The sequence below is a fragment of the Egretta garzetta genome, unplaced genomic scaffold (genome assembly GCF_000687185.1).
Source record: "Egretta garzetta isolate BGI_Z169 unplaced genomic scaffold, ASM68718v1 scaffold94, whole genome shotgun sequence".
In the NCBI taxonomy this organism is placed as follows: Eukaryota; Metazoa; Chordata; class Aves; order Pelecaniformes; family Ardeidae; genus Egretta; species Egretta garzetta.
Window position 1 is genome coordinate 7,820,022 of NW_009259683.1, and position 20,893 is coordinate 7,840,914.

The 20,893-nt window shown below is 45.9% G+C and overlaps 1 protein-coding gene across 1 annotated transcript in view; it reads left to right on the top strand.

Annotated features, from left to right (window-relative positions):
- The window catches only part of RAPGEF5 (Rap guanine nucleotide exchange factor 5), a 131,980-nt gene extending 126,638 nt beyond the window's left edge, over window positions 1–5,342 (top strand). Inside the window, exons 26-27 of the mRNA XM_009638615.2 lie at window positions 1,907–1,961; window positions 5,224–5,342. Of these exons, the coding sequence (XP_009636910.2) occupies window positions 1,907–1,961; window positions 5,224–5,342 (174 nt within the window). The remainder of the gene's footprint in view (window positions 1–1,906; window positions 1,962–5,223) is intronic.
- Window positions 5,343–20,893: the final 15,551 nt, after the last annotated feature.

The following is a 20,893-nucleotide window of genomic DNA, read 5'->3' on the forward strand; positions in this document are numbered from 1 at the left end:
GTCAGCCATCACCCATATCTTAGCAATGACATGTCTTAGCTACACTCCAGCAAACTCTAAAACGGGTCAATGGCCATTACCATTTTAGATAACGCCTTCTAACCTAGGGCCTTCAGCTGTAAGGACTGTGCATGTGCAGGTGAAGGTTCTCAACCCCCACCTGCCAAATATCTGTGCAACTCCCATGCCTGAGTTAAAGGAGTGCTAATGATCCTAGGTAGCCTGTAGGCTGAAAGGCCACAAGAAATGTGTGTTACTCATCCAAGCACCTGTTTAAACAGCCAGGAAATGGCATTTGCTTTGCAGATGAATTGGCTGGTTTTCTGTATTACAATTGGATGCAAGAGAATTGCAGATGGACAGAGAGAAATGCCTAATTAGGTTACTAAAGAAGGGAGATTTGGAATTCTGCTTTAAGGGCGTGTTACAGAGAAAGGTTCTTCCCTCAGCGGGGCATCACCTTCTGATGCCAGTCTCGGGAGGGACCCCCACACTGACTGCAAAGGAGAAACAGCAACGAATGACAGTGCGTGTGCTAATGGGGTCTCTCTTCTAAAAGCCGGATTCAAAGGGTATCAGCCAGAGAACATCACAGCAGCAGCACTGGTGGAAGTTGTAGCTCTCCCCATACTGGCTCTATTGACATGAAATCTAGGATCTCTTATTAGAACTTCATTATAATCAGTGCAAGGACATCAGCACAAGAGATTGCATGATTTCATAGCAAACGAAGCATGTCAGATAACAAGAATATGAAGTTTCCATTAAACTTGCTGTTTTTCTTGTGATAAGCTTTTCTGTGGAGGAGCCTTGTAAGCCACTCTCTGGGTATTGAGAGATGAGCTGCTCTACCTCATTCTGGTCTTAAACATATTTCGGTCAAGATGGTTAATCCTTTCCGACTCTGATTATTTAAGAGGGAGAGGTGACAAGAACATCAGCCATTTGCATGAGTTATTATATCATTGCTGCCAACCATAACTTGCTTGAATTAGTTACTAGATTTGGTGAGGAGTTGCCAAATTCAGTATGTTTTCACCTCTGTACCACAGAAGCAGTCAAATAAAGGAAAAAAGTAATGCCTCAACAACTTTGTGGGCGACATCTAGTGAAAATGAGCGCACTCCACTGATTTATCGTGAACAATTCCAGTTTTCATAAGTTGAAGACCTGCGCCTGAATGAGAAACCAAGCTTAAACCTTTTATTTCCTCTGCTTAATCTAAGTAAACATCTAATATCCCTGTTAGCACCAGTTTTTCTTAAAATAGTATAGCTACAGTATAGTCTTATTTGGTGTGTGTCTGTGGAGACATCAGGGTGCTTGCTCTGCAGAATTTGGGCTGTGGGCTGTTATTTTTGTGTTGGTTACCATACTGCAGAAAACTGCCTAGCGGATACTGGTGCCTGCTTGTGCCAGGCGTTATACAAGTAGATGTTAAGGTGCAGTCTGGGCTACAAAGGGGCTCAGAGTCTAATTAGACAACACATGGAGACAGAAGGAGAGGTTGCAGACTACCGAATGCACTAAAGCTAGGGGTTGGACCCGGAAGCACCTACCCAGTCCACAAGGCTTCCCCGCTGTAGGCTTTCAGGTTAGTAAAAGTCACAGGAACAAAAATAAGTAATTGTTTGGCTATTTTTCATTACCACTTTCCATGGGCTCTTAGGGAGTTGTTCTCATTTAATCTGTGTGATATCAATAAGGACCTTCTAGACTAACCCTGTTTCATCATATATTATCACTAAGACAAAGAGCAAAGTCTTTCTCCCGCTGTCTTCCTTTTCTACCTCACTACAGTTGCTTTTTATTGTGTAGTGTAGGGCGAGGAGATTTTTTCAGGCTTTCCTAATGACAGAATCCATCTCAGATTTTTGCACTGATGTTTTATATCTTGTCTTTGCAGCACATGATTGCAGATACTGTTCGGTCATTGAGACATTGCAGAAATAACCAGTTTGGTGAGTAGCCAAAATTTGCTACTTATTTTGCCTTTGTACAGCCTGGAGGTTTTTTTTTTTCTGCTTTCCTTCCACTTGCTCAGGTTTACTACAGCAGCAAAACATGGTCAACAATTATTTAACCAATTGGCAAGAGGCGGTGTCATTGCTGGTTGGTCAACATAGCAGAAACCACAGTTGGATGAAGTTTAATTTTACAAAATGTTTGTAGAAACAGCTTCCACTTACAGATTATTTTCCTGAAAAAAATTATCACCTCTTCAAAATACTGTGTAAGATCTGTGCCAGCTGCACTTAATGATGGAGGCTTCTGACATATGCTGCTGTTTCTCACTTTCCCAGCTATAACCAAGTTACCTCAATCTCCTGTTATTTTATGTGTTTTGGTAATGGGTTCACAGCTGTCTTGGCTTTCAGGAGCTAAAGAATGATATTTATCACCACAGCTTTTCACTTGGCTTTTAACTGGGAGCAATTGTTTCCTTAGTTTGGATTCTTCAGGACATTTCACGAAAGGCTTGAAGTCTTGAAGATGCTAAGATCCTGTGGGTTTCATGAAAGTTGTTGACTACGTAGAGAAGAGGGGGTTGTGTTAGTACCTCTGCTAGGGGAAGACGGCAAATAGTGCAACTAGAGCTCTGCCTGGGTTAGACACTGGAGGATCTACGCCGCTGGGAACAGTTACGAGTACCTCAGCTGTATGTATGAAAGGTGGTTTTTTTGTGTGTGTTTCCACCTTATTAGCCACCAGAGAATCCAACCCTAAGGGGCCATGCCAAGATGACCCCAGCTTGCTTTGTTGTGCTGCTCACAGAGGAGAAACCTTGTTTTTCTCCTTCTCAGCATTTCTCATTCTCTGCAAAGAGGTTAAACACAGGAAGGGGACAAACACAACACTACTTTAGGAAGTGGTTAGTTTTTATGCCAAATACACTAAACATGTCATTTACTGAGGCCACTAAAGCCTCTTGTCCAAAGAAGAGTTCAGAACTGTGCCATAGCCTTGGGGAAAAAGGGCTTGAATTGTTTCTTTTTTCCAGCTGAATTTTCAGCAGCTGTCAGCATGGACTCCGACAAAAAGAAAAATAATAATGATTTTGTGTATAAATGCGTGTACCTTGGAGAATGATAGGTACTGCTGAGAGTTTGGCTGAACATTTGTTCTATAGAATTACCTTGTATATGCACAGTCTTTTTTTTTAAACAAAGGCTGCTTACTATTATGGTTCTTGGTTTATGGTGATACATATCTACAAGAGAGAGAGAGGGAGAAGGGCGTGCTTTTTTTTTTTTTATTCTGTTAAACCAGATGCTAAAGGAAATATTGATTAATCCAAACCATGCCTCCATAAGTTAGAATGTCTCTTATTTGGCGTAATAAAATGTAGCATTGCTTCCTTTTAATGATGTGAAATTTTTTGTGCAGCTTCTCTGCAAATCTTTCATCTCGTTTTTGCCTTTTTTTTTTCCCCAAGTGGTTTTGTAAGTGTTGCAACATAAATCCAAGGTTAATACCTGAGATTTATTATATAATCTGGTAGTTTGAAGTACGTGATTGTTATTTTATTTTACCACAGGCTTGATTTATTGTGAAGCTGGCATTTTAAAAGCAACGTATACAGACATCCCTGTAGGCACTTTTTTTTCCCCTTAAATTCGTTTAGGCATGAAATGAATTCACTGAATATTTATTGAGACTTTATGGACAGTTTCCTTTTCTAGTGGGCTTATTTTGCTCTCAGGAATGTGAATCTTTCTACTGCATCAGCTCCCAGATTGGCCTAAGAGCAGCAGGCGTCTGACTGTAGGAAAGAATTCAAACAAAACTAAGCAAGGAATATTATCATTGTTTATGAACTGTATCATATGTATTAAGCTTGCAGGCCAAAGTCTTTCTGGATTAGAAACTGGTTAGGTTCCAGGCAAGACTAAAGTGCCTTTTTAATGGAATTAATACTTTTATATACTAAATCCTGAAAACAAATACTAGCATTTCCAAACCCGGGCAAAGCAGCCTGAACAAATAACATAATTCAAGCTTTTGCCATTTCAGGTGTTAATGAGAAATACAAATGTTTTTTCAGTACTTTCAGCACAGCTGCTGGGATCCTATTCCCGCAGAAAGGAAAGGTCATCTCTGTATCCTGACATAAATTTATCACATTGTCCTGTTCTCTCCCACGTTTCTCAAGTCAGATAGCTGCTCAGAAATAGCTCCTAAAAATAGCTGCCCAGGACTGAGTGGGATGGTGGGTTCCTGGAAAGCCGCTGTGTAGCTGGGGAGCGTGGAGAAAAGGGTGATAAAGAAACAAAGGAGAGGGGAGGGAGTTTGCGAGTTAAGCTGATTGGTTCGGGGAATTTCGAGGGGTTTTCTTTTTTAATTTATGGTAATGTTATTAAGAATTCCTTGAGGACATGGGCTAGAACAGAGCTCTCCAACCTTCCCTCACTTGTCAGCAGTCTGCAATGTGTGGGAAACGTATCTCGGTGCTTTCTCTGCCTGTCCTGATGGGTCTCATGGCCATGGGCTTAGCTTTTCCTTTTCCGCTTCTGCTGGCCACTGGCTGTGCTGGAGGGTTTCGTGGGTGGCGAGTGCCCACAAGCCAACGTTGGGCGTAAAGCTTGTAACAGAAAACATCTGCTGTGCGAGGCACCCTTCAGTCTGGCCGTTACGCAGCTAATTTCTCTCGCTGCATAAACTCCCGTGAGATGACAGCATGACTCTCGTCTCAGTTACTAGGTCAGAAACCAAAAGCATAGCGGAGCAAAGCGTGGGGGCCTGTCAGGGCAGCTTTCACCTGCTCCGAAGGAAAGGATTTGGGGGCCTGCTGTCCTGTGTACTTACATTAGAGTTGTTGAAAATTTACAGGCTGGGTCACCCGCCCCTGCTTAAGGTCCCCTTGTGCTGCCAGAGAGGCACGAAGGAAACCCTGAAGCACCCTCACAGGGGACGACTGCCTGTGCTGCCAGCAGGAGTAAATCTTCCTCTTGGGAAGAGTCAGCTTCTTGCCATCCACTTGTCCCTCCTCTATGCACGCTGGCTGCCCGGGGTTGCCTGCTTCATTCTCTCTTCTCCCCTTTTCTGTATCTAGCTGTTGCCTCTGCATTGCACTTAAACAGCAAATCCTTTGGATCTCTGGCCATCTTTTTTGTGACTGTGTAGCACCTGGCAGGTTGGCACACTAGGGACTTCGTAACGCACAGGACAGAGAAGCAGGCAAGGCATGGCTTTCTCATCCATCCCCTTTCTCCTGTCTTGCAGGCAATGAAGTTCCTTCAAAAGAGCATCATGAGCTGAAGCCATACGTCCATCATCTGCATGTCATCGACAACCAGCAAGCTCTGTTTGAGCTTTCCCACAGGATAGAGCCGCGAGTGTGAGCGTACACAGCTTCATATAACCTTGTAACTGCAGCACTTTGAATTAAGTGAATGTTATGCCAAGCATGTTGCTTCCCTATATAAGAACAGTTTACTGAGTTTTATCAGTAGCTCACACAACATGCGCAGGAAAATCAGGCAAGAGCCAGCAAAGGAGCTGCTCGTGGAGTTGCAGGGCAAGCTTGGTGCGATGTCTGCTGGTCACTGGGACGGGAGGAAGCAGAGCAGCATCCTTTGAGCTCAGGAGCTTGGTTTCTGTGAAAATATTGTTTGGTCCAGTGTAGCTTTCAATGCAGATTCTGCCAGTATTAGAACGAAAGGAAACATCGTGTCACAGCAGCAAAACATTTCAGCAAGCAGTGTGCCGCAAGGGGATTGATTCTCAGTTCACCACAATATGTACGTCACTAATTCAAGGCTGCCAAAGTATCGTTGCCAAAAATACCGTGCAATTCGTGCAGCTCCCCTGAGTCCACTGGAGCATCTTATTTGAGTCAAGTGCAGACAACCAGGAATGGGAATATAAAAGGACAGCGCACCAGATGAAACTCAAGAGCGTGTCGTTCACGCTGTCACGGCCCCGTAAGAATCTGCTTTATAAAACACACTGTAAGAGCCAATCCACTTCTGTTGCAATTTATGGACACAATTGTTTGTTCACTGAAAACATGTTATTTTCTTCCTTTTCATTTATCTCAGATTTAGCACGAGCTCCTGCAGTTAGTGTGTTACAAGTTATTATAGCAGGAGCTTTGTTTTCTGCTTGGATTACAGCCTCCTTGGTGTCTGTTCAGAGGCAATGCCTAGATCCGCCTACATTCCTAACTCACCTCCTGGAAATACTGTTTCAGCAGGTAAAACTTCATCTAACTTGCACATGCTTCTAGTTTTTAAAGAACAAAAGGGTACACCTGAGAGGGTACCAGTGTAATGACCTGCACACACACCGGGCTCTCAGCATTAGGGTTCCTTTACTGCTCCTGTACCTCTTGCACCCCTCCCCTAGCCAATTCTCACGTAGCTAAAAATACTACTTCTGGGCATGTACTGAGGCAGCGTTTCTAAAGTCTCATCTACAGCTGACCGGCATCTAAGCACCACCGTCACCGTAGCTCTGGTTTTCAGTGCTAAGAAGTTGCCCTGAAATGATGTAGTGAATGCTGCAGGCAAGTGCAGCGTGCCACGCAGCCTGGCACGTGTCCGTACAATGACTCCTGGTAATGGTCCCTTTGCAGAGCAGGGAGGACATTGCATTGCTTTCCCATCTCTGTTGTGTGTTTTCCACACGAGGAAGACTTCCAAGAAAATGCTCCTTTACTGAAATGTGGGAATACTGAAGTAGCATGCTCTTCATCATTGTGTTATCTCTGATTTAAAGGGATTAAAAAAAAAAAAAAAGCAGCTTTAACAAGTAGTCTGTGGGGGAATCTGTAGAATGCATTTGGTTTTCCCATCTGTGAAATATTGTATAGATCTATTGTAAAGGAAACAGATGTTTCAGAAATGTATTTGCTTGTACTTTGTTATTATCAAATACTATATGATTTTTTTTTTTTTAGAAAAAAAAATCTTCTTTTTACCCAGTAAAAAGAAAAAAAAAATAAACTCTTGCTGGCCATGGAGTAAAAATTTCCTATGTTCTTCTGTAGATGTGACTGCACATATTGTAAATAACTCTTTTGTGCAAACAGACCAAAACTGTCCAGATGAGGATACTCGCTGCAGTGGGCTCCTTTTTGCGGTGTAAGAACACAAACCAGATACAATTTGCTGCTTGTGTTATTGCAGGTCTTCCTCTGGCAACAGCACTCACCCAATCCCCACCCTAGATGCATTACCGGAGTGGTCTGCTGGTTTTTGAGCTCCCCCTTGTGAAATCTTTGTACTGTGGCACTCATTGCATTGCTTTCCCATCTCTGTTGTGTGTTTTCCACACGAGGAAGACTTCCAAGAAAATGCTCCTTTACTGAAATGTGGGAATACTGAAGTAGCATGCTCTTCATCATTGTGTTATCTCTGATTTAAAGGGATTAAAAAAAAAAAAAAGCAGCTTTAACAAGTAGTCTGTGGGGGAATCTGTAGAATGCATTTGGTTTTCCCATCTGTGAAATATTGTATAGATCTATTGTAAAGGAAACAGATGTTTCAGAAATGTATTTGCTTGTACTTTGTTATTATCAAATACTATATGATTTTTTTTTTTTTAGAAAAAAAAATCTTCTTTTTACCCAGTAAAAAGAAAAAAAAAATAAACTCTTGCTGGCCATGGAGTAAAAATTTCCTATGTTCTTCTGTAGATGTGACTGCACATATTGTAAATAACTCTTTTGTGCAAACAGACCAAAACTGTCCAGATGAGGATACTCGCTGCAGTGGGCTCCTTTTTGCGGTGTAAGAACACAAACCAGATACAATTTGCTGCTTGTGTTATTGCAGGTCTTCCTCTGGCAACAGCACTCACCCAATCCCCACCCTAGATGCATTACCGGAGTGGTCTGCTGGTTTTTGAGCTCCCCCTTGTGAAATCTTTGTACTGTGGCACTATTATTAGGAGCCTGTACGCAGACCAGCCTGCATGCTTTAGCTCATATGGTGTAACACTCTAGGCCACAAGTTGTTCTCCTGAACTCTACGGGGGACGGAGCCTGAGCAGGTATTCAGGGTGAGGTAGTGGGGCCCGTTTCTCACTTCAGTGCTTTTGGCTCTGTTTTGGTAGTTACTGCTGATGAAGCAGCAGCGGTGCCAGAGAAGAATAAAAGACATGGAAATGAAAGAAGGGGGGGGGGAGGGGAAGAAAGAAAAAAAGAAAACAAAAGTAGAAAGATGGTTCTGTGCTCAGGCTTTGATTTGAAATCATGCTTGGAGCCACCTCGAAGGCTTCTCACTCTGCCAGTTCAAACTGGGTTGCAGGAGGTGGATGGGTTAACTCATACCGTGAGGCTTCAAGCCAGCTGAGGTATTGGCTACCTGCACTGCTGTAACGTTATACTAAATCAAGTGTTGTCTACCCCTTGCAGCTGGCCTAAACTCAGTTGGAAGGCACATAGCCAGCATTAACCTTGTTATCTGTGTTGTGGCTAATTAGACTACTGTGTAAAACTTTACAAACTAGTTTTCATAGTGGCCTGTATAATTAGGATATAACTTTCTGGTCTGAGGGGCCACCTTGGATGCATCAATTTCACATTGGAAATGTGGATATTATATCTGTTACCATAGAGGAAAGGCAAATAGTCCAAATCTGTTGCTACTATGTCTAATAAAAAAAGGCCCATCAAGAGTCTTCATTCAACAGGTGAAGCATTGCAGAGCTGGGCTGCAGACTGGCCAGCAGTTCGAAGGTGTGGTGGTTGGGAGGAGAACTAGAAATAAACCCTGTGAAAGAGAGGGGGACACTACACACCCTCTGTCAGGGTTCAGCACGGGTGATACCGTGTGATTTTTAAATCCTGCAATTATGTTACATAGGATAAAATCCATGAATCTTATAAGTTCAGTTCATCAGAATCACACCTGGGGTTAAATACTCTGCCTATTTTCCTTAGTAGCTGGGAGGAGTAATTAGACAGAACAAAGGAAAAAGCTGGGTCACTTTATACCTCTTTGATGTGGGATTTTGTTGCATCAAATTTAGATGCTTCTATGACACATCTTTTTGATTCCAGCCCTGTCTTGGATAGAAATAAATTGCGTTTGCATGACAGTGGCAAAAAAAAAAAAAAAAAGGGGTTTCAGAAAGACGTGCTGCTGTACAATTACAAAGAAAGGTGTAAATACTAAGCATTTTAGCAGAGTAATATTTATTTGCATAGCCTATTTATTGTCATCTTACTACACTATTAAGAAATACTGGGATGAAATCAATGAGCTGAGGTAAGAACACCTGCCTGTTCCATTCTCTCTGAGTGCCATAATGCTGTCAGCTTGCATTCAAAGTAATAAAACAGAAAACCCCAAATCAAGGTATTTACCTAACTTCTCAGGGACTACAGCTAGTAGTTATCCACCATTATGAGACCTGGTATGTATGAAATAATCTGATTTACCAGAATTGATGTTGCCAATGTTTTCCTTTTCATATTTCATGCTTGTCTGCCTCTGTACATATTATTGTGTTGTGTATTTATGAGAGCTAGTAAGCAATAATTTATATGTCAAAATGGCCAAGCAATACAAGGTTAAAACTTGTAGAAGCAACTACTGTTACATTTATCTTGCATTTTCCAGTGTTTTTTAATATTGCTTTACAAAATATAAAAACTACCTTAATGAAGTCTGGGCTCTGTGCCTTCATGCCTATAACACGTACTTATTGTTCCTAACTGGAAGATTTTATGCTCATACTTCCAGTCATTCAGTTCCACGAACCCTCGCTGTCTTTGCGAGGAGGATGGGGACCAGCCTGCGCCTGGTTAGAGGCTCAGGAGCCTGACCCTGTTCAAGGCTGCTCATTCATCTCTGGTCGGTGGGATTTGATGGTACCGATGTATTCCAGGCAGTTTGAGCAGAGATGATGTTAATGGGGTCTCAGCTGTGCCTTATCATCGCGGCGCAGTCTTAAGAGGGGCCTGGAGCCACCATGAGAAGTTCCTGTGGGAGAGGGGAGGAGGAAATCTATCTTCGTATCCTCTGGAGTCTGCTTATCAGCACTTGATCCTCTTACTGAGGACAGCCAATGCTTTCCCCTTTCATCAGGCATCCCTGCCAGCGTGGCTTCCTCTCCCCCCCTCTCGGCTGGTCTGCAGGAGGGAAGGCAGAGCCCACGATGGGCTGCGCATGCACTGTAATGCAGCCGAGGCTTGTCCCGTCCTTCCACCCTTTCCACTTGCAAAGCCTGGGAACCACTAAGCCAAACTGGGGCATTTCACACAGAAATAGCACTTGGAACTTACAGCGTGATGTCTGTTCAAAATGCTTTACAAATAGGCAGTGCTTAATCCTCTAAGTGCCTGCACCTCAAATAGTCTTAAGCCTGACCTACAAAGTGTTTGTGCCAGTGTTACTGTACAGGTAGAGTGAACTTTAACTTGAATAATTAAAGCAGTACAAACCCAAATTGTTGACACAGCTCTATAATGACGCCTGAAGATACTTTACAGCCAGACCTCCTTTTCCAGATCCAGCTGTGCAAGCTGAAGAATTTACGTTGCCAGCTGTTCATCACTGTCCCTTCATTGGAGATCATGGCTCCCCACAGCGTAGCCCAGAAAGAGACCTGGGGAGTCTCTTCTGACCTGTTGCAGTCAGTCAGCTGGATTACTTCAAGCCACGCGTGGCTGCATGCAAGCAGCTGACTTTGCACGGAAGGGCCCTCCTGCCATCCATCAGCCTTGCTGGGAGGTTGTCCCAGGAAGCTAGTGACGATACCTTTAAGACGATTTGCAAATGGGAAGGTGTAGGGCTGAGGATAGCTGCCCTACAGCTCCAGCTGTGCTACAAGAGGAACAAGAACAGGCTGCTGCCCTCAGCAGCTGATCTCCAGATGTTGTCCCTTCAGACTGTCTTGCTGAACAAGGGCTCCCCCATTCCTGTCAACCAAAGAGATCTTTAATGTCAAAGACCTGCAAGTTAAGCTTTTCAGTACACTCCCTGCATTTTCACTGAAGTTAAAAGGGTTGGGAAAGGCATGTGATGAGCCGTTCCTGCAGGAGCCATCTGAAGGTGAGAGGGAGCAGGTTGGGGCAGTTTGCTCTGGGGCCAGCACGGACGTGAGTGGGACTGACCTGCGTAGGGACAACTGCTCTGCCCTATGTAGAGGTGATTCCCTCTTCTTGGTGGAAAAAACCCCAACTGCTCAGCCTGAAAAAACCCCCTCCTGAGTATTTGCTGTATTTCATATCCCAGCAGGCTTTCATGCCACACAGAGCATCTGCCCTGGAGTCCTCTCTTCTGCCATGGGGTGGCAGCTGAGTTGGACACCCAGCAAAACCCAAAGAAGGTAAGTCTTCCTCTGGCTCTAAGTACTGACTACCTCTACACCTACAATGACCACCATTTCACACTGGAGAGTTGTGTGACAGCGCCCTACATGGGTGGCTACAATAATACCATGTCGGTGTAGTTGGCTACAATAACACCTGTGGTTGTATCGTGCAGTGCAGTTAAGACAAAATCTGGGGAACAGAGGAGGCCTGCAAAGGTGGGCCAAATGAACCATTTCTGAAGCAAGGAGGGAAGTCTTCTCCCTTGCATACCCTCTTGTCTGGAAGAAGGTCAGTGGGTTTCAGAAGACCCTTGTAAAGGTCCAGAAAGCCTAGCAAAAGTAAGCTTGAGCCTCAGAGTCTTTTAGAGGTCAAGGAATGGCAGGGATAGAGTCTGCACACTTTCTTTTAATTTTCATTGCCCATTGCAATGGGTGGTGGTTTTGGTAAGCAGCTGCAGCTGTTTGCCCCCCCAGGAGGTCTGTACTGCCACTTATTTGTAAAAGCACCAGGATCTTTGCACAGATCATCTTGTACTCTTTGCAAATCCATGCACTTTGGGAACTGACTGGGATTCAGCATGTTTTTTTCCATCCCTCTCTGATCCCAAGCAGATTGTGGAAGAAGGGAAAGTCTTGAAAGCCTTGGAAAGCTTCCTTTCCTCTGAAGCGTGCTGCTGACCCTTTCCTAGTCCCACTTCCTCAGGATAGGGATGGTTCTTGTCCTTACCTCCCCACTGAGAAAAACACAACAGCCCTAGAGAAACCATGCATTCAAAATCTAGGAAGAACTTCATTTTAGGGTCAGGAGAGAGAAGAGCCACTCAGGATGTCACATAAACCCAGCAGGTGAGGGGGAAGCTCTTCTTTTCTGTTCTCTGCATGGGTCTGATTGGTTGCACCTGGATATTTGCCTATTTAAGTTGTTACTTTGCAGGGAGAGGTGGATAGTGCTGGCTTTATGTGTAAGTAGGGCTGTTTGTGGGCTGGCTTTAGTGTTCTGTGTGGTCTTGGTGCCCTTAGTTCCTCTCTGTAAGGTTTCAGCTCTGATCTCTGTAGTATGGAGTCAGGGCAGTCCTGGGGGTGCTAAGAAATAGTGAATCAGCATAGTTTAGAATGAAATTAGATTGGAAAACCAAACTTACTTTACCCTTTTTAGCATGAAAATGTGGATTTAGTGGTATAAGTTTAGAGAAGCATGTGAGCAAGCCATGAAGATGTTTTTAAGCAGAACCAGTTGAGCTAAACCAGACTGAAGGACAATCACTGGGGTAGGCTGCCTCGAATACAAGGATCTTAAAATGATGCAAGGAGATGGGTTATAGATTGTGTGGTCTTTGGACCAGGTTTTCTTACAAGAAGTTGCCAAGGCTTCTAAAACTTGAGCAGCTTTTTGTCTTGGTCTCCTGCTGTCGCTGTCACCGCTGCAAGTCCTTTTCTGTCTGCAGCACTGGGAAGAGCTGGTTCAGAGCAACTGCTAGCGCTCCAGGTAAGGCTATAAAGAAAAAATAGGCAGCAATGGCAAGCAGCCTCTCTGTAAGCTGCAATTAAAATGGCAAACAGCCTCTTTTTAAGGCATGAGGTAGATGGCACTGCAACAACAAAAAAAAATAAAAAACCAAACCAAAGAACCAACCAAACCAAAAGAAAAAAAAAAGGAAAAGTCTTGCCATTGGCCCTGCTGGGTGCACGGCTGCCTCTGTGGGCAAATGGGTTAGACAGGAGCATTACTTTGCGGGGAGAAGCAGCATGGGCAGAACTCATCCATTTAACCAAAGTGGCCAAGTGCCCCTTGAGAGCAGTACTGTCAGCTGTGGCAGATGGCTTGGAAGCACACAGCTGAGCTGTGCTGGAGGGGAATTAACCAGCAAATGTAAATAGGAAGGTTCAGACCTAGAAATGACAAAGGATGGCGAGGATGAAACCCCAGGTCAAGCACGTCCCTGGTAAGTTACACAGGCTTTTGGCAACTGCTGGTGAGAGCTCTCTGTAACGCTAGGCGAAGGTTTGCATTGCTTCATAAGCAATTAAGCTGCTGCTGAGGCTGCATGGGCTTGCCCACCCCCCCGCCAAGTGTGCCCATGGGTGGGGGTGACTGTCATAGAATCATAGAATCATAGAATCATAGAATGTTTTGGGTTGGAAGGGACCACTAGAGGTCATCGAGTCCAACCCCCCTGCAGTCAGCAGGGACACCGCCAACTAGATCAGGTTGCTCAGAGCCCCATCCAACCTGGCCTTGAATGTTTCCAGGGATGGGGCCTCCACTACCTCTCTGGGCAACCTGTTCCAGTGGTTTACCACCCTCATTGTAAAGAATTTTTTCCTTATATCTAGCCTAAACCTACCCCGATTTAGTTTAAAACCATTACCCCTTGTCCTAACGCAGCTGGCCCTACTAAAAAGGTTTTCCCCCTCTTTCCTATAGGCCCCCTTTAGGTACTGAAAGGCCGCAATCAGGTCTCCCCGCAGCCTTCTTTTCTCTAGACTGAACAAGCCCAACTCTCTCAGCCTGTCCTCATAGGAGAGGTGCTCCAGCCCTCGGATCATTTTAGTAGCCCTCTTCTGGACCCGCTCCAACACTTCCATGTCCTTCTTGTGCTGAGGGCTCCAGAGACCCTCTGGACACGACCATCCAGCCAGTTCCTTATCCACCGAACAGTCCACCCATCAAATCCATAGCTTTCCAATTTAGAGAGAAGGATGTTGTGGGGGACCGTGTCAAAGGCGTTGCAGAAGTCCAGATAGATGACGTCTGTTGGTTGTCCCTTGTCCACTGATGCTGTCACTCCATCATAGAAAGTCACCAGGTTTGTCAGGCAGGACTTGCCCTTGGTGAAGCCACGCTGGCTATCTCGAATTATCTCTGTCGTACAGGCAAGTGCCTGCTGAGGAATTTGGCTCTGCAGCTCCAGGTGACAGTCTGTCAGCCATAAATCCCTCAAAAGTGTGAAGCCTTCAAGTTACATCAAGCAGCTTGGAAAAGCTCCCATTGAAACAAGGCCAGCTGCTGCCATAAGGGTGTCTTTCCCTTTCATTCGGAAAGACTGTGTGAAGTCAAGTTGACCTTCTATTGATTTCTGTTGGGTTTTAAACACTCCGGATGCTCAAACGCCTGCTGTCAGGCTGAGTCCCTGGCGATGCTACAGAACTGCATGTACATTCTGAATCCAATTTGAAACACTGAAAAACTGCAGACTGCTTTATCTGCTACTGATGCTGGGCTTCATGCAAGGCCAGCACTTGTGGTCATGGTGCAGTGCCAGAAGAGGACCAGGCAGAGCTGCTGGGTGTTGGGTGCCCTGCCACGCTCGCAGGGATGAGAGCTGTTGTGGCTGATGCCAGCTGTCAGCATTGACCTTGGCTCGAGGCTACAGCTACATGCTCCAGCTTCAGGGCACGTTGTTGGTTGGAGGTCACTTTTTAAGTCCAAGTAGATGATGATGTGATTGATACTAGGAGCTAGCAGGACTGGGAATGAATTGAACAAGCCCAACATAGCAGAGGCAGAACAGGGGAGGATTGTTAGGGGAAAATAGCATGCAAATCTGAAGAAAATTCATGTATCTGAAATGTATTTAGGAACCCTTGTTTAGTGCTTATTTGATGAGGTTTACTTCATTTTAAGTGAGATAATTTACTTTGCTTTTAAATAAGAGTTTCTGCTGAAGTGCAATGTAGTTTAGCCAATCAAATTTAATTTTGTGCTTTTTGCTAACTTGATTTATTCCTCAGAGCAATTTGAGTCACTCCAGGGAACTTGGTCTAGCCTTGTATGAGTGCAAATGAGGAAACGCTTAGGCTAAATGTTAAGGTTTTCAGAGGACATTGAGAGATAGTTACACGGGAAGATAGGTATCATTTCCCAGAAATAACTAGTCAAGAAACTGCTGGAGCCACGTGTAACTGTGGTGGGCTGACCCTGGCTGGGTGCCAGGTGCCCACCAAAGCTGCTCTATCACTCCCTTCCTCAGCTGCACAGGGGAGAGAAAATATAACAAAAAGTTCATGCATGGAGATAAGTACAGTGAGAGATCATTCTCCAATTACCATCATGGGCAAAACAGACTTGACTTGGGGAAATTAGCTTAATTTATTACAAATCAGATCAGAGTAGGGCAATGAGAAATAAAACCAAATCTTAAAACACCTTCCCCCCACCCCTCTCTTCATGAACTGCTCCATTGTGGCTCCATCATTTCCATGGGGTGCAGTCCCTCAGGCACAGACTGCTCCAGTGTGGGTCCCCCACAGGGTCACCAGCCCAGCCAGCAAACCTGCTTCAGCTTGGGCTCCTCTCCCCACAGGGCCACAGGCCCTGCCAGGAGCCTGCTCCAGCGTGGGCTTCCCACAGGGTCACAGCCTCCTTTGGGCACCCCCCTGTTCTGGTATGGGGTCCTCCTGGGCTGCAGGTGGGGATCTGCTCCCCCATGGACCTCCCTGGGCTGCAGGGGCACAGCCTGCCCCACTGTGGGCTGCACCAGGGGCTGAGGGGAATCTCTGCTCTGATGCCTGGAGCCCCTCCTGCTGCACTGGCCTGGGGCTCTGCAGGGCTGTTTTCTCTTGCATGTTCTCACTCCCCTCTCTGGCTGCAGTTGGACAGGGTTTCCCCCCACACTTAACTATGTTATCCCAGAGGCACTACCACCGTTGCTGGTTGGCTCAGCCTTGGCCAGCAGTGGGTCAGTCTTGGAGCTGGCTGGCATAGGCACTACTGGACATAGGGCAAGCTTCTGGCAGCTTTCACAGAAGCTACTCCTGTAGCCCCTTCCACCACCAAAACCTTGCCATGACAACCCAATACAGTTACTAAAAGACAGGCAGAGCTCTTATGGGGGGCATCTCTGCAAAGAGTACGCCACCATTTCGACCAAGCAAAGGGCTTGGTTGACTATGGTTGGTTGCAGCAGCAAAAGCTGCTGCCAGCTAGAACAAACTTTTCCAGCAGCTAACCTGCTGTTAGCAGCATCTTCCCTTTCAAAAGCTCAGATACCATTGACATCTAGTGGTGAAATCTTGTGCCCAGTTTATTGCATCAAAACTGCCCGTGCAGCCTCAAGGGACTGCAGGACATACTGCAGCAGTGAGAGGCTCCTCTGTCATCTGTGTGGTCCACTGACCCCAGTTTATTAGATTTGTTGACTCAGATTCCCTTTTAAGTGGACTGATGGGATTATCTGTTCAGCCCTTTTGAGCACGTTTCCCCATGGGTTTAGTTTTCAGGCTTTATGATGAGAGTGCACATTCACTTAGGGCAGATGCTAATGGGAATAAAGACTGCTGCCTTCTCAGCTGTCAGTAGTCCCCGGAGTCAGCATCTCATCCAAAGCTGGTGGCTGCAGTGTGAGCATTTGGGCTGGGGCAGCATCTCCAAACAGACTGCAGAGCTGTCTGGGTGCATTTGACAAAAGCAAGCAAATCCCCTGCCTGCCGGGTTAATGGCATGAGGCTGAGTTCACTGAATCAAAGGAGGGGTTTCGTGAGCCCGAGGAGCAGGTTTTCTCTGGAAGGTGCTGTTGTACACGTGCTCCTGGCAGTCTTGGTGATAGTTTGTGGCTATGCTCACCCAATCTTTGAAAAGGAGGAGAGCTGAGCAACTTAAACTGCTTTGTGTAGCAGTGCTGGCCTTTGATCCCAGATACCATATACTGCAAATGAATTGCACTATGAAAGGACAATGGATTGCTCCTGAGTTTAGAGCTCTCGAGCATGGCTGTTGCTGGGCATGAGGCAAGGCTGTGCTGATGCGCTGGATGGTGTACCCTGGAGCAGGCACAGGGCACTGCGCTGCGCCCGGGGAAGGGGGTTTGGGGCTGGTCTGCTCTTGACGCGGAAGTCACGGACACTGCACACGATCAATGTGATCAAGCAAATGCCAATTTGTTGTTGATACATCCCGGTTAATATAGCTCTTCTATTTCCCTGTCATGCACAAACTCCTAACTAATTGGTTAACTATATCTGTACATGCGCTCTTAGCTACGATATGATTCGTTAAAGTCTCTTGTCCACGCGCACGGTCCTCTCCACCTGTGTCCTGCTTTGCTTTCTGATCTCAGTCACGTACACCAACTTTTCTTCTTCTTCTCAAGGTTGTTCTCATCATTATTTGACTGCAGGCAGCTCCCACAATGTCCTTGAGGCTTACTGCTCACAAACACAACAGGTTCATTCGGTCTGGATTGTTCACTAAGTGTCCTTGATTCTTCAGATGTCCCACAGTCTGCTCTCCCTGTGCTGTCACGGGTCACATCCTTTTCACCCTGGGCAGACCACCCCAAATTCCCCGTATCTGCAGTACCTCCACGCGCACAGCTGGGGCCAGCCAGCTGGAGCTGCCACAGGGGAGCTGCAAATAGATAAGGCAGGGCAGCATTTGGGAGCCAGTTGTGTTATAAATTGCTGGTTGATAAGCCAGGGACTGCTAAAAGGAGCAAAATTCAGAAAGGCTGAGCATGGCTGCTGTCGGCCAGGGACAGCTGCAGGCTATAGGGACTCTGGGGAAAGTCACAACTAATCAGATTTTGGTGTAGGAGGACTGCAAATTTGTCACATAGATATCACATAGTTGTGAAGAAGCATCCAAAAGAGTTTAAGCTGTTGCTGTTTGATAAACTGTGCATGCTCAGCAAAAGGCTCCAAACAACTAATACAGAAGTACTTTAGGAAACACCTTCATGATGAGCTGACTTCAGCTGTGAGTTGGGACTAGGAAGAGCCCCAATCAATCATTCCCAGCACTGTGTTGATGCAGCTGCTTCTGAGCCTGCATGCTAAGCTATCAGATCATGGACCTGGGAAATGTTCACATCCTCTAAATAACAAACCTCATATCTGAGATACTCACACAACTTGCTAATTATACTTTATCCTACTCCTGGGCCTGATGCATGCAGTTTATTATGGGTCTCCCGAGAGACCCATAATCACTCACCCCAATTGCTGTGATATTGTGACTATGGTCACAGTGGTAGTCACTGGTCAGTCTGGGGTGGTAACAGGGACTGTTAACGCTTGCTCTTCCCCCTGGACTCGGGAAAAGAGTGCTTAGAAACAGCAGCTAAAAGAAATGTCAGTAAAACTTGTTCACTTAGTGCCCCTCAGAGGGATCTGAAGGCACACGGAAAATGCTAACCAGTTAAAGTCACCAGGAGGCAGAGAGGTGTTGCTGTCCCTGTTTCACAGAAACTTCAGAAAGAGAGAGGCAGAGAGACTCGGACAAGGTCATGTGGAGCTAGGACACCATCCAGATTGCTTTTCACCCATCCTCAAGCGCTTCCAGACCACTGGTTCTTCTCCTGTGCTCGCTTACCAAACCAGTCATACACTGAACAAAAGTCAATGGAGGTAAAAGGAGCGAGAGCCCAGCAGAGACAACCGGGAGCCAGAACGTGGCAGGGCACAGCGCGCTCGTCACCGCTCCTCCCGGCCAGCAGCACACGGCCTCCCTGTCTCCAGACCATTGCCCAATTTTCTGCTTGGCACAGCAGCCATGGTGTTGGGCTGTTTACTCTGCACTTTAAGGCTTTTCCTACTTTGTTTTGAGGAAACTGGTGTGGCTTGGATCTTCCCCTCTGGATCAGAGACCTACTTCTCAAGCAGGGTGTCCATCCCAGCCAGTGAACCTTCCACGGCTGCTCCTCCTCTGCAGCCCCTTCTGCTCCCTGTGGCTGGCTGACGGCTGCTCCAGAAGCATGCTTGGGGAAACTGAAGTTGTGTTACGAGTAGGGAAGGTGACTTGCACAGAGGTAGATGACTCACTCCACAACCATAGACATGGAGGAGCTGTTCTGGAAGCTGGAGAAAGGCAAAGCACCTTTCTCAGGCTCCTTGGAGCAACCTGCTTTGGTAGACGTGGAGCCCCCTCTTTCTGAGGGCTGTTTCTGCTGCGGGAGCCTCCTTGCTCGCTGCAGGCAGACACGTCTCCAGTCTACACCCTGACATCTTTCTCAGTGGCCTGCTCTTAGCAGTAGTTTATTCTTACTCTTACTCTGCCAAAATAGCAACCAGCTCTTAATGGTTTGGGCTTTATCAGTATTTAATTTATCGGTTTTATTTTTTCTATGAATCCCTTCATTGAAAGAAGTGTGTGGGGGGGTTACTTTTGTATTCCTACCTTGTAGTATCTCAGGCTGAATACCAGCAAGAGCATACTGTAACCAAAAACCAGATAACTCAACCTAGAAAATTATGTCCTGTCTTTTGCATAGGGCTGCACCACCAGTTGATTGACAGATGAGGGAACGATGAGCCTGCTTTTGAGCTTTGTCCTTCTTTAGGCCAGCAGTCACTTTGGAGTGGCAGGGGTGACCCTGGGTCATGGTGACTACATTAGAAGTGTATAACATCACAGAAAGACACGGGCGTTTGGCATCCTGGGCTATTCCTCAACAACCACAGCAGAAGCTATTTTAGGGTCTCGTTATTTTTATATGTTAGCCATTTTCCCCACTCTAATTCTGTGCACAAGAAGCAGGGCATTCTTCAGAGGGGCATGGTGTTTGGGATATTTGTGATAACCAGCATGGTGTCTCTGAATAGAGTGGGCCAGCAGGTTCCTGATGGCTGCTAGACACGTTCCTGCAACCACGTTTGTTCTCAGGAGCCTCTATTCCCAGCGCCAGTGCTGTGATCAAAGCACTCCCAGGCACAGGCGTGCTGGACACAGCAAAAGAGTGCAGATAGCATGTTATAATGAGGGTCAGACTCTTTCCAACATGCTTTTTACTGGCACCTGGTTAAAGCAGAGAATGCCTTTTATTACCAGAAATTTAAGGTTAGATTCCATGAGATTACACATACTTGATTCATCTTCTTTACAAGGAAATGGAGAAGTAGCCTGTGATATTTGTCCATATGTACAGTTAAATTCTGTGAGTGGAAATATTTAATCTTGATGTTAATATGGGATAGACTATAGCTGAATGAGAAAGATTAAAAAAAAAAAGATTCCTTTTCTGAAGTGACTCGCAGCGTGCTGAACACCAGTGGGGAATTCATCAAACAGAACAGCGCAACAACGACACCTTCTGTAAAACACTAGAGATGTCATGTCTTATCATTCCAGCTTCTGCCCTTGGAAATGCCTAACCTCTGGGCTGGCAGAGAGCTGCTCACGCAGCCTCTGGAGCCGGCATCCCTGCAGAGAAGTGGGCTTCCCTGCCGGGCTGTGCAAATGCATCCCAGGTCACAAGCTGCAGCTTGACAGTAGCGGGAAGTCTTCTGCAAAAGGATTAGAAACGTGAAAACCCTTTTGGTAACCCTGTTCCACTTTTTTCTTCTGTCTAAAAGCATGCTTACCCAAACTAGTAGAAAGCTGAGTTCCTTACCTGAACGGCTTCAAGTTCACAGCAGCGTGGGTGAGGGCCCCAGCCCACGTTAGGGGCACTTTCAGAACACCTGTTAAAAGTATTCCACTGCATCATATTTCCTAAATTAATTTGGTAAAAGGAAAGAGCACAAGAGGGAGCCAGACTCTGCATCCTGGTAAGGCTCTTGGCTGTGTGTGGGAGGAGGTGAGGGGAGCCTGGAGCTTGGTCCCTCTGCTCCCAGCTCTTCCTGTATTTGTTCAGCGACTCCAGCCTGAGGTGCATGAAGTCCTGTGGACACCAGATCGAGCCTTCAGGACTCC